General features: G+C 33.6%; 1 protein-coding gene across 1 annotated transcript; it reads right to left on the reverse strand.

Moving 5' to 3' along the window:
* Positions 1-4,032: 4,032 nt before the first annotated feature.
* LOC142178533 (G-type lectin S-receptor-like serine/threonine-protein kinase At4g27290) lies at positions 4,033-8,975 on the reverse strand. The gene is made up of 7 exons (XM_075248255.1): positions 7,540-8,975; positions 6,829-6,957; positions 6,520-6,701; positions 6,044-6,254; positions 5,697-5,934; positions 5,309-5,459; positions 4,033-4,609 (listed from the first exon to the last, which is right to left on the reverse strand). Exons 1-7 carry the CDS (start codon positions 8,885-8,887, stop codon positions 4,295-4,297), a joined length of 2,574 nt encoding a protein of 857 aa, XP_075104356.1. The 5' UTR covers positions 8,888-8,975; the 3' UTR covers positions 4,033-4,294.
* Between the last annotated feature and the right edge of the window lie 11,690 nt (positions 8,976-20,665).

The following is a 20,665-nucleotide window of genomic DNA, read 5'->3' on the forward strand; positions in this document are numbered from 1 at the left end:
GTTCTATAATATGCCTATATTTATACCAAAAGTTTTGTGGAAGAAGACTCTGAGAAAATGACTTGTCTTTCTACTAAACATACGATGGATTCAGAGCGGAGCTAGTGTATTAGCTACTTGTTGGGGCGAATTCAATATCTTTTATTTATACCCTGTATTTGTATTAAGAAATTTATAAATTATATAATTACGGTCTCAATAACTAAGACAAGCTATGAGTTTCGATGACAAGTCCGAAACATATAAACTTTAAATCCTAACTCTGTCTTTGATGGACGCCCAAGTATTTCAACCTAGATAATGGGACAAGTTAGAGGGAATTTACTTGGCCACAAATAATTAATCAATAACTAAATGGAATTGGTGATTTTTTCAAAAAAATATATAATATTTTGAAACTTAATTTACTTGCCACTAGATCTTGCATTCTATATTTATTGTTTCCATTAAATGTTGCATCTCCCCTTAGATTCTTGGACGTGATTATTTTTGATAGTTTTTAGTCCAAAAATGCAGCATTTACTAGTGCTAGCTTTCATAATAATGTCCATAGGCCCCTTTCACAATTATAAAATATATTAATTGATTCTGACACTCATGTACATTTATGAATATAGTTCCCAATTGTTACCCACAAGGCTATTACCTCATCCATATGAAGTCGCCTTTATTAAAAAGCGCTTTAAAATATCACCGGTCTAAGACTTTAAGGTGTAAATTTAAATTTAGTTGGGCTCTAACAGAATATGGACGCCAGAGTGAGAAACCCAAAATAAATTCGCAAAATGTTGTCCTTTACAAGAAGTTCTTTAAGTCTGCAACTATTAAAAGATTTAAGATTAATCAAGAAAAAGGGATGCCACATGTATGTTTCCCGAGTTATAAGTTACTTTGGTTTTCTTTTTATGTTTCTTTCTTATTCAATTATTAACTAAAAGTGGGTAACACCAACGAAGCTTTGCTTATATTTAATGAGATGAATGAATTATCTAAGAACTTATAGGTGCTGAATGTTACACCTCCTTTTTCCCGAAGGGATAGGGGAGTTTTTTCAATTTAAGTGACATAAATCGAAATAAAATTATTTATTTATTTCAGAGTCGCCACTTGGGATAATTTATGGTGTCCCAAGTCACCGATTTATTTTAAATCCCAAATCGAGAAAATTGACTTTTATTTATGGTCTGTGCACACAGAAGACCGGGTAAGAAATTTTGTTAACCCGGGAGAAGGTGTGAAGCACTCCCGAATTCCGTGGTTTTAGCACGGTCGCCCAACTGTTAATAACTGGCCTAATTATCTGATTTAGTGCATGTTTGAAACCTATTGTGCATTTTTACTTTTTAACCGCTTTTAGTATTTATGAAAATATTTCTGGAACAAGTCACGATGTCGTATACTTGTCGTTTTGATACACATTGCAAATCGCGCCACATGAAATGCACTCGCGATTCACGAAATATTTATTTTTTATTATTATTCGAAGTTATGGTCGGGTCACATGAAATACACACTCGAATGAGATTTACGTATCGTGACCATGCCACGGGAACCGTACCTATGGCCACGATGATTTATCAATCGCACCTAAAGCAAGCTACGATATTTATGAATTATTTTCTAAACTACTTTGAAATTATGCGTGAAAGGCTTGAGATTATGGAGCACTTTTGCAAAAGAGAGATTTCATGCCCATATCACTTTAACTTATCCTTTATTAGACCGAGCCCGATACCTAAAGCAAAGAGACAAATCAATTGCTAATGGGCTTCGGTCTCTCCCTCACTCCCACGGTTCGACTCAGTCATCAGAAACATTTCAATCCAATCATTCACACATAACATATAAAATAGACAACCAAGCAAATAAGAACAAACATAATTCAAAGAAGGCGACAGTACGAAAAATAAGATAAACTGAAGCTATTACTTTTAGTAACACACAACAAATCAGTTTTCAAATGAACAAAGTACCCCATCACGCACTAAATAATTTTAATTCTACCTAATTAAAGCTTAAAACATGAAAACCTTACCGCAAATCAGAAAGATTTTGACATACCAATTCAGCGGATTAACCGCAAAGAAGCTGGTTCTTACTCACATAATTATTGCACTAGATTATTTAACATGAAATAATAATGCACTTGCTGAAATTTAACTACAGAATATTCTTTCAGAACATACGACCTAGGATTAACAGGTATTTGAAGGAATAAGGAATTTCTTTAACTAATCACTATGAAAAAAAAACATTAAACACGGTTAAGGAAAACAAATGTCAAGCTGGGTATTCTATTTTTTGAGAGCTCTAAACCATTTGATAACAACAAATTCACGACTGCGAAATAAAACCAAGTTGAACTCAAAGAATGACCGAAACAGAATTCTCGGCGCTTTAATTTAAACTCTAAATTCCACTGACGTCAACCAACTTTCAAGAAAAGCGCAAATTACTCATTCAAATCTTCAATTTTACTTCAATAAGAGAAGATAAACTAACTGTAGTATCACAGACAGGAAAACAATCGTAAATACTTTAGCACCCAAAGGTTCAAACTAACAAACTCTCATTTAACCACAACCAAGAAACAGAATAGAGTAGAAGTAATAGAAAGTTACCTGTTAAGCCAAAATTTCTTATTAACAGTTGAAGAATCAACAAGTACACAAATTCTGATTCCAAAAATTCAACGAGAACAAGCAGCAACAATCGAGAAGAAAAAAAATCTTCAATCGGAACCACGAACTTGAACCTCCGGACGGCGAATTGAAACAGCTTCAAACCTCAACTCACATCCATTTTTTGAAACCAAATTCAAAATCAAAGATCAATAAATAGAAACTTTTTTTTTTAGATTTGAAGTCGGAATCTCTACTCAACTAAAAAGAACGGTAAGTCATTTTTTTGTAATGGGTTTCTGGATTTTTTTTTTTTTTTAAAAAAAACTAAAGATTGAATTGGACCCTTTTTTTTTGTATATTTTGTTTGTTTGTTTTTTTTGCTTTTTTCGGAACTTAAACTAAAATTTTTTTTTACTGTAGATAGACAATTGAGAAGAAGAAGAAGAAGAACACTCTCTTAGAACCCTAATTTTTCTATTAAAAGTATCTGCCAAAACAAATCCCCCCTATTCTCCGAAAAATCTTCCTATTTATAGCTTCAATCGAACCTTCTCTCCTTGGATGCCAAGGAATCCAAAAATCACCCCCAAAAATCTAAAAATCATCTCGGTTTAGCGAGATAAGACAGATGTAAGGAGTAGATCGAGTGCGACTCGATCCTACGCCTCACATTTTTCCTATTTTCGCCAAAAGAGCATAACTCTGACAGAAAAATAAGAGGGAGTGCGTGAAATCCGAAAAGAATAATTCTGTTTGTCAGAAATCTGTTAGGATTAGAGTGACGTGGAGAAATGAGATGAGGCAGGGATCACGTGGGGGATTGGGCTCGGATCTTTGGAGGGTTTGAGCGTAGCTGAGGCAGCAGATGTGAAGGGGAATGGGGACTGCGGCGACTTAGGATTATTAGGTTTAGGGCTAAAGAAATTGGGGTTTTATGTGGGGTGTGGGAATTAATGTGGATCACTGAATTAAAGGGAGTGGATGGCTAAGATTAAAATGGGTATTTGGGGCGGGTCGGATGGGTAAGTCCGACGGGTTAAAGGGATTGGGTAGGACTTGTGGGTTATGGGATATTGGGCTCAAGAGACAAATTCGAAATTGGGCCAAACTTTTGGACTCTTCAAATCTAAAAATCCATAAATTAACCAATTAAAACTTCTTCCCTTTAAATAACTTAAAATTAATTCCAATTAATTAAAGTAAAACTATATCATAATATGAAACTATTTTTTTTATTTTCGATTTTATGTTTAAAATTAGAATTGAAGATAAAAATATACTACAATTCCGTAAAATCAAATAGATACTGCGAATACTAAGAATAACTCTTAAAACCCGTGCGGGTCAAAAATTACGTGCTTACACTGAAAATCATGGAGAATATAGTGATGTTATTTTCCATCAACTCTTGCAAATTAATCCAATGTCCTACTTTGCTTTTGCATTAAAAATATTAGTCAGCAGTTCTATATATATATACATACACATCATATTACAATTAGGGACTTTTCTAGTAACTTAGTTTCATTAACACTAACAATGCAGCTATATATGTCTCCAAAAATACTGTCACAGTCTAATTGGATCCTCTAAAATTCTAAAAATACTACTTTTGGAGGAACCGACAGATACTCAGCGACATTTTTGACTAACTCGAGCAACATAGCTTGTTATCGACCTGTTTCAATGGTGACAGTCAGCTCATTATTGGAAACAACATCTGATTTAGTAGCAGAAGAAGAAGATGTGTTATTAGCACATTTTCTTGTCATAAAAGCTGGTTGATTTGGCCTTGGAAGAGAAATAATATTTTCACTACCAAGCATCATTATTATATTTGTTGTGTTGGGACGATCTTTTGGATCTTCTTGTACACACAAAAGCCCAACATTAAGGCATTTAATTGCTTCTTCTTTGTTGCATGATTCTTGTAGTGATTGATCCACTAAGTCCATTGCCTTATCTTCTTTCCATAATCTCCATGCCTAAAATAGTAACATATGTTAACCAAAATGTATAATTATGAGAAGAAGAAGTAAGCTTTAAGTATTTAATATCAAGAATTTCTGATTGCATGTTCCTCGTGACTTTGATTGGGAGTTTAATCTATGTCGTATGAGCTCTCAAAAAAATGTATCGTACTCGGGTCGGATTCTTAAAATAGAAGAAATGCCAACCAACCGCTTAAGCTAAAAATAGCCGGTGAATATATAATACAAGTATAATTCATATATAATAAATGTATAACTGTATATAACTAGTGCATAATATAGGTATATAGGTTAGGAAAAGTAAACAATGAATTTGTTCGGCTATGTGTGTAATCCCTAAAAAAATATACTATTTTTAAAGGATCCAACATGCACCCGGAGACATATTTAAGATTCCGAGCAACATATATACTAAGATAACAAGCATGTATTTTAAGGAAGGAAACCAGGTTGCCGATGGTATGGCAAGAAAACAATTTAAGGGAAAATAATGAATATGATATTTTGTTTTTTGAAATCTGACCCCCTTTTGTTTCTTTGGAATATTATGTTAAAAGTTACAAGTTTCACTATAACTATTTGTAATTGTTGTATTATGATGCAATAATATATAGTATAACATTATCTTTCATAGCAAAAAAGTAAAAAAATAAAAAATAAATCAAGAACTTAAGTAGTTAGTTCTTCACTCACATGGCCTAAGAGGTTTGATGCTTCTTCTTGGTGAAAAAATCCAGTATTTCTTCTTCCACTGATGATCTCCAGTATAACAATTCCAAAACTAAATACATCTGACTTAATTGAAAATAATCCATCTATTGCATATTCTGGAGCCATATAGCCACTGCATAAATAGCATTTAAAAAACATATTAATGGACGAGAAAATCAATACTAGCCTATATTGTTCGGACTCTTTAAAAATGACGCCGGATATGTGTCGATCGGATCCTCCAAAAATAATGCATATTTAAAGGATGACACGAATGCGATAATATTTTTGGAGAATCCAAGCAACGTAGACACTAGCTTTTTCCGGTCTAAATTTCATGAAAAATATATAAGAGGAAAATATGACTTACTAGGTTCCAACCACTTTATTTGTGTTTGCTTGTGTAATTTTCCCTTCAACAACCCTTGCTAAGCCAAAATCTGATATTTTTGGGTTCAACTCTTCATCTAATAATATATTACTTGTTTTGAGATCTCTATGAATGATCCTTAACCTTGAGTCATAGTGTAGATAAAGAAGTCCTCTAGCAATTCCCTCTATAATTTCAAATCTCTTCCTCCAATCCAATTTCATGCATAGTTTTCGATCTTGCGGAGCCGTCACGAAAAGAAATAAGTAAAAAAATTTTACACTATCAGATCAGTAATTCGTAAAAAATAAGTTATATAAGTTAAACTCGTAAGCAATGATACTAACCAAATATGAAGGTGTCTAAACTTTTGTTTGCCATATACTCGTAGAGTAAAATCTTTTCACTTGATTGAATGCAATAACCCAAAAGTCTAACAAGATTTCGATGTTGAAGCCTTGCAATCAACATTACTTCATTCTTAAATTCATTTATCCCTTGTCCAGAATGACTTGATAGCCTTTTCACTGCAATTTCTCTTCCTCCTGAAAATATACCCTAAAACAAAAATTTCTAAGAGTCATACTATAATCAAGAAATAATCATCCACTTGATAATAACATGACACAACTTTTTTAGAAAAGAACTGATCGTGTTGGTTAGGCGCACGTCGTGAGTTCGATCTGTCACAAATAATTATGTGGTATTTAAGTAAAATAAACTAGAGGAACTAGTTCATTATCCACTGATTTTGACCATGTGCAACTGGCTCTCGAGAATTTCTCGGTTATATTTTTTTAACAAAAAGTGATATAGTAAAAACCTTGTAAACAGGACCAAATCCCCCTTGCCCAAGCTTATTTTGTTCTGAGAAGTTATCTGTTGCCATTAATATGCTTTCAAAACTGAAGAATGGAACTTCAATATTGCCTTTATCATCATCTTGAATATCAATTAGCTCTGCTTCTCCTTCAGTATTTTGCATGAGAGATTTTGTAGTATTCTCTGTATATTTAAACAAAACCAAAAAAAAGAAAAAAAAAAGAGAAAGACAAATGAGTTTATAAACCTTAGAATACTAGTAATTTTAGTGCATTTCTTTTTTTAAAAAGGAGGAGATATTTGTTATTACCTTTGATTTTTGCGCTTCTTCTTTTTCTATAATATATGTAGGAAACGCATGAAAGAAAGAGAACTGCAGCAATTACACCAATAGGAATGGCAATTTTCAGCTTTTTTGATGTTTGCTTTTGCTGTTCATCTGCTAATCAAGAGGACAAATTAAGAAGACATTTACTTAAGAAAAAGAATGAAAACAATTAATAAGTTCATAAATAGACAAAAAACAGAGGAGAAAAGAAGTATTAATAAAAAATCTATTTTGATTCAAAAGAACTGTATAAATTAAAGACGTCCCGTCTATCGTCAAAGGATGTAGTAAGATGGATGAGATCCCTCCACACTTGAGGTCTCGGGATTAAGAAATCCCTGGTAGAGAGCGCTTTCGCTTAATGGCTTTATGCGGCAGAACCTATTGAATTCCGAATATCAGATGGAGAAATCTAGAGAAATCCCTGATAGATTCAAAAAATTATGTAATTTAAAAACGATCACTAAGTCACACAAAGGATGCGGTAAGATGAATGAGATCCCTACACTTGATATTTCGGATTCGAGCTCCAAGAATGGAGAAATCCCTGGTAGAGAATGTTTTCCCTTAATGGCCTTATGTGGCACAATCTGAATTAGTCGGACTATTGAGTTCCGGACACTAGATGATTAATAATAAAAAATAATTTTTAGTACATTCCAAAAAACATAGGAAAAAATTGCAAATCATTACCTTTGTTACTTGAAAATTCAGAAGCTGCAAGCCTAACATAGATTGTGCTTCCATTTGCATTATCTTGTGAGAGTTGTTGCAAATTCAAAAGTTCTCCACTCCAAATCAAACATCCATCTCCATTTTTATAAGCATAGGCAACACAATCACAATTCTCTAAACATGTCTTTTCACATTCAGCTTCATTCTGAACTATCACAGATACATTATTTGCAGGTAATCTCATATTTTTCTGCATCCAAAACTTGTCCTTCTCCCAATCAACAACACTAAAATTACCACATTTCAATCCCATTTTCCTCATACATCCACCAGAAAAACTTTTCAAATTCCAATCTTCGTTCGATTTAGGCGTAAAACCAGGCAAACAATCACATACTGAAGCCGCGGAGCTTAGTTCATTACAAGTACCAAAAGCTCCACAATAACCAAAAACATCACAAACTTTTTTCGGATCAGTATAAAACACGTTCCAATCGTTCGTGCTATCCATCCATAGTAATTGTTTCGTTTGTCCATCGAAATCCATAATAAATCTTGATATAAGTACAGGATTAAGGAAATTGTACTGATAATAAACCTCATTATCATTGTCAACATATGTGTAATTAAACATAGGATTTGGTTGGTAAGGTACACCAGTAAAATTGTTACCAGTCCAAGGTCCACTATTCCAATAAATTACACTATGATTCCACATATTAACACCTTGGCCACTATATTTATCCATGTTAACTTCATGAGTAAAGGGTCCAGGAGAAGGATCGTTCGCGTTCTTCCATGATATCAGAGCTTGTTTCAGTTTCGTACGTTTGTTGTACCCGAATTTTGAACCGGGCATGAACGTATGAGATGGATGATCAAAACTTGTCCATAGATGATTTCTTGAATTATTACTATCTCCGTTACTCAATATCAAATTCCCATCATCAAATAAAGTTGCTACAACTTGAGAAGTATTAGAATTGGTGGAGAAATTTAGACTTGTGGACCAAATTATATGTCTAGTTCCATTGAGGAGAACTAAGTTTCCATTTTGAATCTTGAATTCTGCAAAATTCATTTCATAAATGGAAACTGGTGTTTCTCTATTTGCTACCCAAATAACAGTTTGTATACTTAACTTCTTGTACCATATGCCTATGTAATAATTGGAATTATTACCTGGTGTGAAGAATCCCATCTCAAAATTCCCACCTGATGAAACTATTGTTGAGGCAATTGTAATCCATTTATTTGCATCAATTGTGTTTCCAATAATTGAATTTTTCTGTGCAGTTACAAAAGGAAAAGGTTTTTTTAGAGAGAAGTAAGAGAGTACAAAGAGCAAGAAAAAGAGAGAAGACATTTCTTTCTATTTTCCAAGGTTGTTGCAATTGGTTTTTGTGTATTAGAAAAGATTTATGAATTAGGAATAAGACTAGAATATTTGGATGTAAAAATTTATCTTCACTCGATACATGTACTAATTTATGTTAATATATGTTTGATGAACAAATCACAATTGTCCACTTAATAAATTTGACTCAAAAGTCAAAAGACATTCATAGTCAAGTCTATCTTATTAGATTTCTTTGGAAGGTTCCTACTCTGATTTTCCTATGTTATTTTTGGTCAAAAATTGGAAGCTTGTTTATTTGTTGGACCAACAATTTTCTCCTTCGTGAACGGAGAGCATTACATAAGTCATTTTTTTTTTAATATCGTGGTATTTTAATTAGTTGTTTCCGTGTGATTAGAGGTTTGATAGGTAAAAGCAATCACTAATTTAGGTGGTCTATATTATACCTCTGGAGTGCGACCCTTCTCCGGATCCTACGTGAATGCGACATATTTTGTACATAGAAAAAGAAAAAATAAATATTCCGATCAATTTGACCGCATCTCACTATTTCTTAAGGTATTTACTATTTCACACTGGAATAAATATCCAATGAGATTGTCCACCAAAACTTAGACCAATAAAAAGAATTCACCTGCTTACATACGTCACTTTTACTTTCATAATTTGATTAGAACCGTACTGAATTTGGTGTCAATTTGTAAAAAGAGTGTTAGGAAATGAGAACGAAAGGCAAGATAGAATATTAATAAAAATTTAAAATAAAATAAAGAGGAAGAGGAAAGACAAAATTATTTGATAAACACCGAATATTCCCCTTTGTTACCTATTATTTTTAACTCACGTCATTTTCTCTAGAAGTTGATATCAACTTCTTTGTCTCTTAGGGTTTTTTCTGCGAAACTGAGATTGTGAGGTAATATTACTTAGAAAATGCTTTTCTTGTTTTTGTTAAAGATTACAATGAAAGGGAAAAGCATTATCCACGCACAATATTAAAAAAATATGACAAATTTTCAACCATTATTCGATATTTTTTTTGTTGCCTAACTAATTCAAATTCGTGTTGCATAAGACATATTAAAGGGAAACATTCCTTACTATAATTTTTTTAATTCTCATGGCTAAAACCCAAAATCTCAGATTATATTTATATATATTCCACCAACATTTTAAAATGGCAAGTGTTTTATTTTTTCTGTTTTCCCGTTCTTATTTGTCACTGCACTGGTCAAATACTGACACTAAAGTCCAGGCAAATGAGCGTAAAACAATGTTGCGTTTCAAACGGCGGCTTCAATCGGTCGTTGTAATTAATATATTTTTCATAGTTTTATCAGTAATATGAATATTAAAAAGTCTTGACCAATAAAATGATCGAGCAATTTATTTACGTAAGAAACCACCAACTTGACTACCATCAAATTCCAATAATTACTTTCACCTAATACATCATATACATATGTATCAAGACGATGGGTGTCTTTATCTTTGATTAACTGTATGCTTGGGCAGCGGCGGAGTTAGAAATTTCATTTAGGGGAGTCAAAATATAAAGAAATAAAATCATCAAGAAGTCAAGGAGTGTCATTATATAATAGATATACATATTTTTTTTAAATTACCGAGGTACACAGTATAATTTTCTGACGAAGGGGTCGCTCGACACCCCTTTGGTGCATGTGCTTGGGTAAAAGAATATTTCTTCAAGCAAATCAGAATATTAAGCCGATGATTTTTGGGAGCTTATTAGGGAACGATTATTACCTTATTGTTGAGTGTTTGTCCACGATTGGTCTTTATCAGAAACCCGATATTTCTATTGGTAAGACATTAATAACGTAATAGGATTCTGGAATTAACTTATTGGAATTAGTTTCCGGAGATATTACATCTAAAAGATATAAATAAACCTTGATTATGGATTATTGTTTTATATAGATGCGTTATTTTTGCTTTCCCTTTTATCGTAACATGTGATCTTACTATGAGAAAAGAAAAGAAAAAACTAGGTTTAATTAGGCCGTTTATCGAGCACAACTCATAAATTACGCGCAGACTATCTAATACTTTTATCCTTTTCCTCGTGATCGTATTAAATAGAAATTGAGAACGAAATAACTAGAAAGGTTGTTAGAATCCCCACATCTAGAAGGATAAAAAATATTTCTAGCAAATAAAAGCAAATTCACTTGGCCTTCATACTTCCACGACCGTGTACGTCTTGAATAATCACCGATCTTAATCAGCACTTCAATGGTTATCCTTTTATTCTGGAACACTCATATTCCTTTCTAACCATATGTATATTTACTCGTAAAACGGTTACAATTGAATTTATACGTGGTTTTTAGATAAATGAATTAATTTGATCCTAAAATAATCGAAGAATTATGCAATACTTAGCCTTAGGATATAGACGAAACAACAGAAACAATAGTTTCCGAGAACAGAATTTTCGGGCACAACAGCAAAATTAAAAAGTAAGAAGATAAGATTGTATGAGCTTTGTATAGAATATAGTGTAAGTTTTCGAGAAAATTCGTGTCTTTTACAATGACAACTGATCTCACTATTTATAGCTATGAAGGAGGTCCTAGGATCGTGCCCTTCTTTAATGTCAATTATGAGGGTTATTGATGAAAATGTAACGGTGAATATAAATGCTAAATTCCCTGCAACGGATAATTGCTCTTAATGCCATGAAATATTCTCTATTAAATGCTACCAAACGAAGAGCATTTATCACATCTTTATGAGTGTTATTCTTTCCGGTGACAAACGAAACAATTGCCTTCGGTCTTTGGCCATCCCCCTGTCTTGGGTTCCACGTGTCCCCTTTATTGGACGGCCACATATCATAGCATATTTTACCCTATACAGATAGTCCCCCTACTTTCCGATGACTTAACTTTGTGTTACCAGAAAGTTGGTAGAAACACTCTTTTGGCGGGAATTACTATTAATTCCCTCTGAAGGCTTCTGGCGGTTGATTAGACGCACTTCTCTCCGCATTTAATGCCCCAAACACGCGTCATCCCATGATTCAGCACAACTTTTGCCGATTATCGAGGTAATCATGGCCATGAATTTAGCCGCCAAAACGTTTACTTATATGTATCAACTTTCTCCCTTATACTTCATAATTTTTCAAGCTTCCCTTATCTAACTTGCATCTTGCTCTTCATCTTTTCTCTAATTCTCTTCAAACAAAAAACTTTCTCCTTCTTCCATACAATGGCTTCTTCCTCAAAGCGTACCGATTTTTCAAAAAGCGAGAACAAGGCCGAGGACTCTACTCTTCCAACAGTGGGCTCCATCATCCCTAAAAATCTTATTACCACAAAAGACTTCGAAGAGAAACTCCCTACTGCTAACTCTCGTACATGGGCTGTCAGTAGGTATCCTTCTTCCATACGTCCTTTTAGCATTCCTACTGTGAAAGAAGACGGTCGCTGCCATGACTTGGATATTACTACTCCTGATCTATCGGAGCGAGTCACCCTACCCAAAGAGGGTTTTACCTATTTTTGCACGTTTCCCTTTACTTTGGGTGCGTTCTCTTGAGCGGAGAGCTTGACCCTGTGATTGCGGAGTTTTGCCTCCGCTACCAAGTGTGTTTGGCAAAGTAAGTCCTTCTATGTGAAGGACGGTTGCTTACCTTCGGCGTTTGTGCCAGGAAACTGGAGAGGAGCTAACTTTAGCTCATATGATGAATCTCTATTCTCCCAAAATCCTCCGTGGGGGAATGATAAACCTCTGCAAACGTGGCCATCATGCTCTGTTGTCTAACATGTATGATGATAACGATCGTGGGTGGATGGAACGGTTCGTTGCAGCTACCACCAACGACATTATTCCAGCAACAGCTCCATCATTTCCGGCCGCTTGGAACCACACTCGTAAGCTCTTTGCTTAGTATTTCCTTTTACTAAATATTTTTCTATAGCCGTATTGATCCTCCATCCTTCGCCTGTTTCAACAACTCGATGGATCCCGCCGGTGGTTGAAGGTTTGGATAAGTGGGTACAAAAGATCTTGGACTTTACGACGCCTGAGACTCGCTTGTGGAAAGAACTAGCCCCTAAATACAGGTGAAAGGCCAAGAATTATGGTAATTCAAACTCACCTTGTTTCAATTTTTCATGTGAAGAACTTGATTGATCCCTTCTAACCTAACTATGAAATTAGGTCTACCCATGGGATCTATTGTTGTTCCCGAGGAGGATGTTTTGGCTGATCATGCTGATGCAGTGAGGCTGTCGCAAGAGGCGCTTACTCGAACAGGTGGCTTCGGGCCTGCTTTGGGAGCAAATGTTTCTTTACGGAGTCCCCGACCGGAAGACAAACGACCAAAGAGAAGACGCTTCTCTGCAATTGGAGAAAAGAATAAAAGGGCGAGGACCGATGCCCCCGAGTCATCTTCGGTAGCGATGGTGATTGGTCCTCCTTCTGGGTCGATCATATACACTGTGACGATCAACCATGATGAAAAAGCTTGTGATGAGGGAGGTTCTCTACATAGAAGACGACGATCCTCATCATCTCAACATGATGCTCGACGTGTTGAGAGAGTTACACCAATTGAAGATGATGCCTCGGCACTTTGGGGAGAGTTTAATTTGGTAGATAATGTCAACTAATTGTTGTGCCTGGTACTGCGGGGCTGAATATCGGGTCCCTGCCGTCTTTGGTTGGCGAGCATCCTACAACCAGCACTGCATTTGATGCAGTTATTTATCACTCTTCAACTCCATCAACTTCATCTCCATCTTCACCAACACCAGCAACTGCCACATCACTTCCATCTTCATCCACTCTTCCACCAACAATTGCTACATCATCTCCACCGGCCGCACCTGACCATGAAGAAGGTGTTCCTCTTCCACAATCCCTAGTTCATGGGAATTTGGGGTAAAATTATGATGCCCCTTCTGAAGATCCAAAAAAGAGGAGGAATGTTACTCTTTCGGTATCTACAGGATGCAACCTGCTATCCCAGCCGGTGGAGCTTGCTAATTATCTGAAGCCTTTGGCTTTAGAGAAAGACTGGGAAACGATTCAGGCACTCTTAGGAGAGTATTTGTTGAACAACGCCATGCACAACGCATTCTATTTTTGGGTATGAACATATCCTGAATTTTACCCTTCTTACTTGGTAGGCCAACTTTCTTGCTTTCGAGGGCCTTCAGAAGTTGATTCGTGAAAAAAAAGAGATTACCTCTGCACGGGATCAGCTTTTGTTAGAGCAAGAGCAACATGTCGCTCGCCTTTCGGAACTGGAAGCCAAAGCTGCTGAGGTCGTTGAATTGGAGGCTCGTTTGTGGCAAAGCAAACAAGAAGTGGTAACCCCTCGCCAAGAAATTGGCCCGCAGAGGGTTAGATTTGACGAAGCCAAGGCCAAATGGGTTGAAGTCCATAACATCGTTCTTGCTGCAACCGAACACGAGACTGCCTCCGCTGAAAGAGTGATCAACTTAGAGGTAGCCTTGAACTCCAAAATTGAAGAGCTTGCTACTACGGGGGCGAAACACGCCCAGCTGGAAGAGAAGTACAGGAAAACTATCGAGAATAATAGACTTTTTAGTTCAAATGTCTGCGACCTTGATGTTAGCCTCAAATCTGCAGGTCCGCCCGGGAAAACCTTTCTGCCGAGGTAACCCAACTCAAAGAAGAACTTAAGCGCCGAGCGGCTTCCCTCGTTGTTGAGAAAACTTACACTATGTACAACATGAGGAGAAAAACCTTGGAAGAGGCCAAAGCTGGTGACATTGATTTTGATGCCGAAATATCTAAGGCACGTGAGCTTGAGTTAGCTACTAAAAGTGGAATCCCAGCAAGGTCTGATGCACCTGGTCCTTCTGGTTCAGGTTCTGAGTTCTCGGGAACTGAAGAAGAATCGGAGGATGATGATGCTGAAGGCCAAACTGGTGAAAATGTTAAGCCATCGGTGGGTCCGTCTTCTTCTCCCGGGGGCACAGACATTTCACTTCCTCCTGGTTCCGGAGATACTGCAGCTTAGCTTTTCTTTTCTTTTTCCAATTCTTGTACCTGTGCCGTTTTAACGTGTTTTTGTAAATAAAAATATCTTTTGCTCAAATATTGTTCGAGTCTTCCTTTCGTTTGAATATTCATGCAAGTCTTTAATATTTGCCTTTTCTTTCTTTTTGATTAAAAAATTTGCTCAAGTTTTTCTATTTTGCGTCTTATTATGTGAATCCTTGGGTGTATTCTCCCCGAAAGCATTTTTGGCTCTGAGCATCATGCCTTTTTCGTCAGGGCTTTGATAAGTATTTGCGCAAGTTTACTTTTTGCGTCCTTTCGTATACGGCTTCGGATGTATCTTTTCCCGAAGGCATTTTGATTCCGGGCATAAATTCTTCCGAAACCAACCCTTTAACGTGAGGGCTTTTTAGAGGGCCCTCTTATATTTACGGTGCTCTTGAAGAGGACGTCTCATGTTCATTACGATACTAGCATTTGAAGTACTTGTTTAACTTTCAAATGACAAATTTAATTCATCGTTCAGACAAGAAACAAGATAAAAACAAAAGTATTTCATTTTATTCCTTCTATTTTCAAAAAGTAAATAAGCATTTGCTATGCTGAAAAGAAATTGCCATTACTTGTGGCTAGCTTGTACAACTTATTTCTACGGGGCTGGCCGCACAGTTTCCGGTCCCGATGATGCAATTATATTTCCGATTTTTTATTTTAAGTCGATGTGGCAGTCATTGTTGCCGTATCCTCATATCATTCCCCCTAGCGTTCGAATACGAAAAGTGTGAATTCGAACACTGGAAGTCTTGTATCTTTGAAGATTTCACTAATACATTGCAAGATAATCCTTAACTTGGTAACACACTTTACTTCCCCTTAGGAATTTATGCTATCGAGCGAAGGACAATCTAACAACCCTCTAGTGGTTTATGCTCATGAACGATCAGGTGACCTTTTCTCAATAGCAAACTTAACTTCCCGGTTAGAATTTACTATAGAGCAAAAGATTATCTAACCATCCCCGAGTGGATCTTTGCTTGTGTGCCTTGATATTAAAGGTCTTATTGTTGCTATCTTCATAGTATGCTTTCTGTTGCTGCCTCGTTAAAAACCCTGCCAGAAAAATTCAATTGGAACAAAAATTGAACGAAGGAAAAAAGAGTGCAGCGCCAGCACATACTTTCTAATCGGATAATGTTCATCAGCAATAATATCTTTTGAGGTGTGCCACATTCCAATTACTGGGCAACTTTTCTCCATTTTGGTTTTCCAATTCGTATGAACATTTTCCGGTGATAGCTGAAACCCGATATGGGCCTTCCCACGTTGAACCTAGCTTCCCCGCGTTAAGCTCCCGGGTGTTTTGAGTTAATTTCCTTAGGACCAAGTTTCCTATTTTGAAATAACAGAGGTTGTCTCTTCGATTATAGTACCGCTCCATTCTCTGCTTTTGAGCTACCATTCTTACATGTGCCAAGTCCTTGCGTTCATCGAGCAGTTTCAAGTTGACTATCATTGCTTCATTGTTCGATTCTTCATCTGCCTGGAAATATCTCAAGGTGGGTTCACCTACTTCCATTGGGATTAAAACTTATGCACCGTACACGAGGGAAAAAGAGGGTTTCCCTGTGCTTGACTTGGCCGTAGTTCGGTATACCCATAGAACTCCGGGTAATTCTTCGGGCCAGTTACCCTTAGCTGCTTCCAACCTTTTCTTGAGGTTTTGAATAATTACTTTGTTCGTCGACTTCGCTTGACCGTTTGCATTCGGATGATAGGGTGAAGATGTGATCCTCTTTATTTTTAAATCTTGGAGGAGCTTTGTAATTTTTGCTCCGATAAACTATGGCCCATTGTCGCATGCTATCTCTTTTGGTATTTCGAACCCGCAAATTATATTTTTCTACAAGAAATCCACCACTTGCTTCCACCTATTTAGAAGGTACAATTGAATTATATTTACTCGCAAAATGGTAGTTGAATTTATACGTGGTTTCTAGACAAGTGAATTAATTTGATCCTGAAATAATAAAATAATCGAAGAATTGTGCAATACTTAGCCTTAGGATATAGACGAAACAACATAAATAACAGTTTCGGGAACAGGATTTTCGGGCACAACAACAACGAAATCAAAAAGTAAGAAGATAAGATTGTATTGAGCTTTGTATAGAATGTATTATAAGTTTGCCAGAAAATTCGTGTCCTTTACAATAACAACTGAGGTCACTATTTATAGCGATGAAGGAGGTCCTAGGATCATGCCCTTCTTTAATGTCAATTATGAGGGACATTGATGAAGATGTAACGATGAATATAAATGCCAAATTCCATGTAACGGGTAATTGCTCTTAATGCCATGAAATATTCTCTATTAAATGCTATCGGGCGAAGAGCATTGACTCTTTCAGGTGACAAATGAAACAGTTGCCTTCGGTTTTTGGCCATTCCCGTCTTGAGTTCTACGTGTCCCTTTTTTGGACGGCCACTTGTCGTAGCATATTTTACCCCGTGCAAACAGCAGCAACAAGAGTCATTTTAAACACTTCCGCACTCGTACTTCTGCCTTTTGCATAGTCAATTGCCCATTGTAACTCTTCTTCCCAACGCAAACAAGATATGTTGAAATCGTCTCTAACTTTTTATATCTTAATATTGTTGTTTTCTATTATTTTGAAAGAATTCAAATCCGAGCTTTGGGTTGCAAAATAGGAGAGACCTTTGCAAGAACAAAACTGATGCTTTTGACTTTTGAACTGGTGGCTGAAGTTATTGAATAAAACTAGTAGTAGTACCCGCGCACGGTGAATAGTAAAAAATATTAATTAATTTAAATTGTGATAAGCTTATTTGAACATATTAGATCGTATTGTTTTAATAAATTTTAATTGTTATTTTATTTGTCAATATGATATACTCAATAATAAAATCTCTATTAAATTAAAGGACTTATATAGTCGTTGGATAACTTTTTTGTTCTATATTTTTCTTTGTTCTATTATCCAATGTTTAGTATTTTTACATTGTCTATAGACATTTTTATTAGCACGTATTTTGTTTAATATTTTTGTCTACTCGCTTTCTTTTGTAATATAAGAGAAAATATATATGTTTTTTTAATCTTGAAATATTTTTTAAATTTTATTTTGTTGTTGTCAATAATATTATCTGAATTTTAATGAATAAAATCTTTATTAAATTAAAGGGACTTATATAGTCATCGAATAACGTTTTTGTTATGTATTTTTATTTATTATATTATTCAATATTTAATATTGTATTGTTAATACAAATTTTTATTAGCATATTATTTTGTTTAATATTTTTTCTACTACTTTTTTTGTAATATAATAGAAGATATATATTTATTAATCCTTAAATATATTTTTAAATTTTAAATTTTATTCTAATATTCTAAATAATATTGTCTGAATTTTAATTAATAAAATCTCTATTAAATTGAAGAGACTTGTATAGTCATTGAATAACTTTTTTGTTCTATATTTTTCTTTATTATACTAATCCAATATTTAGTATTTTTACATTTTTAATAGAAATTTTTATTAGCATATTACTTTGTTTAATAATTTTGTCTACTACTTTCTTTTTGTAATATAATAGAAGATATATATTTTATTAGTCTTGAAATATTTTTTTATTTTAAATTTATCTTATTGTTCTCAATAATATTTTATGAATTTTAATAAATACAATCTCTATTAAATTAAAGAGAGTTGTATAATCATTGAATAAATTTTTTGTTCTGTATTTTTTTTTATTATATTATCCAATATTTAGTATTATTGCATTGATAATAGAAACTTTTATTAGCATATTACTTTATTTAAAATTTCCGTTTACTACTTTATTTTTATAATATAATAGAATATATATATTTTATTACTCTTATAATATTTTTTATTTTAAATTTTATCCGATTGTTCTCAATAATATTATTTAAATTTTAATGAATAAAATCTCTATTAAATTAATGAGACTTATATAGGCATCAAATAATAGGCTTGTTCGATATTTTTCTGTATTATATTATCCAATATTTAGTATTATTTCATTGTTAATAGAAACTTTTATTAGCATATTACTTTATTTAAATTTTTTTATGTTACTTTAATTTTAAAATATAATAGAAGATATATTTTATTTTATTTTATTTTATTCTATTATTCTCAAGATATAATATTTTCTGAATAAATAAACTTTTTTATTTTTATAAAGAAATACATAATTAATATAAAAACTCAAACTTGAAACTACTTCCAATTTAAATGGAAAACTTTTTTTAATTTTCCTTTTTTTATTATAAAATAGTTTATTTTATTATTTTATAGATATTTAAATTCAAAAATAATAACCAATAACTAATTATTAACTACTTATGCCATATGAATTTTTTCTAGGCTGCCACTTGGCTTAAGGAGAAGGATTTTTTCTCTCCTTTTAATATTATCCAATATTTAATTAATTGCATTGTTAATAGAAACTTTCCTTAGCATATTACTTTATTTAAATTTTTATATGCTACTTTTTTTTATAATATAATAGAATATAACATATTTTATTATTTTTTAGTTTATTCTATTATTCTCAATAATATTTTCCAAAAAAATAATCTTTTTATTTTAAAAAAAGGTATTTGAAAAAACAAAGAAATTCTAAATTTCTTAGTTTTTTATTGAATGGTAATTTTAGTTTTATTTTAAAATAATTTTAAAACTCCAACTTGAAACTACTCCCCAATTTAAATGGACATTTCTTTTTTAAATTTTTGTTTTTTATTTTATTATCTTATAGATATTAAAATTCAAAAACAATAACCAGTAACTAATTATTAACTACTTATGCCATGTGACTTTGTTCTATGCTGCCACTTGGCTTAAGGAGAAGGCTTTTTCCTCTACTTTTAATAATATATAGATGGGAGCATAAAATTAGAAGAAAATACTTTTAAATGGTTGTGGATATATAAATTTGCCTCAGGAATTTTTGTTTTTCCATTTGTTCTTGAAAGTTCTAATGCTATGTGTCTATTGATTTTTAATGCATAATCCAGAAAAATATTACTCAGAAATTTAATATTTTGCCTTCTAAATGCATAATTTACGATTGATTTGCATAAAATTTTGAAAAGACTTTCTTTTCCTTGAAGACTATGAATAAAATTATGACAATTGAAATTTGTGATCTAAAACAAGTTATATAAACACTTGTTTAGCTATAATTTAAGAACTTCAAACTAAAAAAGTAATCTAATAAACCATTCTGTAATTGAAGTCACTTCAGAACTTCATAATTTAATAGACCATTCTATAATTCTCAAAACTAAAGGTAAAACTTTTACATTTCTACAAATTTACAACAAATTTTGATTCCTTCAAATGTAGCTTTGCACTAGTGTGGGTTGAAACTTGCTATTGCACATGTGTTATGGTCGTAGGCGGAGCTAGAAGGGGGAGATACTCGTTCAATTGAACCAGTAATTTTAATTTAAGCTTTATATTTATACTAAAAAAATCTATTAAATACATATTAAAATTAAATTAAAACTCAACTATTAACACATAAATAATTATAATGTAGAAAAATATAATAAAAAATTATCGTTAATTCTCGATTAGTATAATATACAAAAGAAACATACAGGTATTAACGAATAGGTGGAAGGTTTATGCAGAAGCTATTCACTCAAATACTTCTATAGACCATTCTGTAATTCTCAAAACTAGAGGTACAAGTTTTATAATTTGACAAACTTACAACTAATTC

This window comes from Nicotiana tabacum, chromosome 24 (assembly GCF_000715075.1).
Source record: "Nicotiana tabacum cultivar K326 chromosome 24, ASM71507v2, whole genome shotgun sequence".
Classification (NCBI taxonomy): Eukaryota; Viridiplantae; Streptophyta; class Magnoliopsida; order Solanales; family Solanaceae; genus Nicotiana; species Nicotiana tabacum.

Excerpts from the sequence above, each read along its gene's own strand:
- LOC142178533 (XM_075248255.1), bottom strand. The coding sequence starts at position 8,887 with ATGTCTTCTCTCTTTTTCTTGCTCTTTGTACTCTCTTACTTCTCTCTA. Across the intron at positions 5,935-6,043 it reads TTTAGACACCTTCATATTTG|ATCGAAAACTATGCATGAAA; the intron begins GTTAGTATCATT and ends CGGCTCCGCAAG. Across the intron at positions 4,610-5,308 it reads CATCAAACCTCTTAGGCCAT|GCATGGAGATTATGGAAAGA; the intron begins GTGAGTGAAGAA and ends TTACTATTTTAG.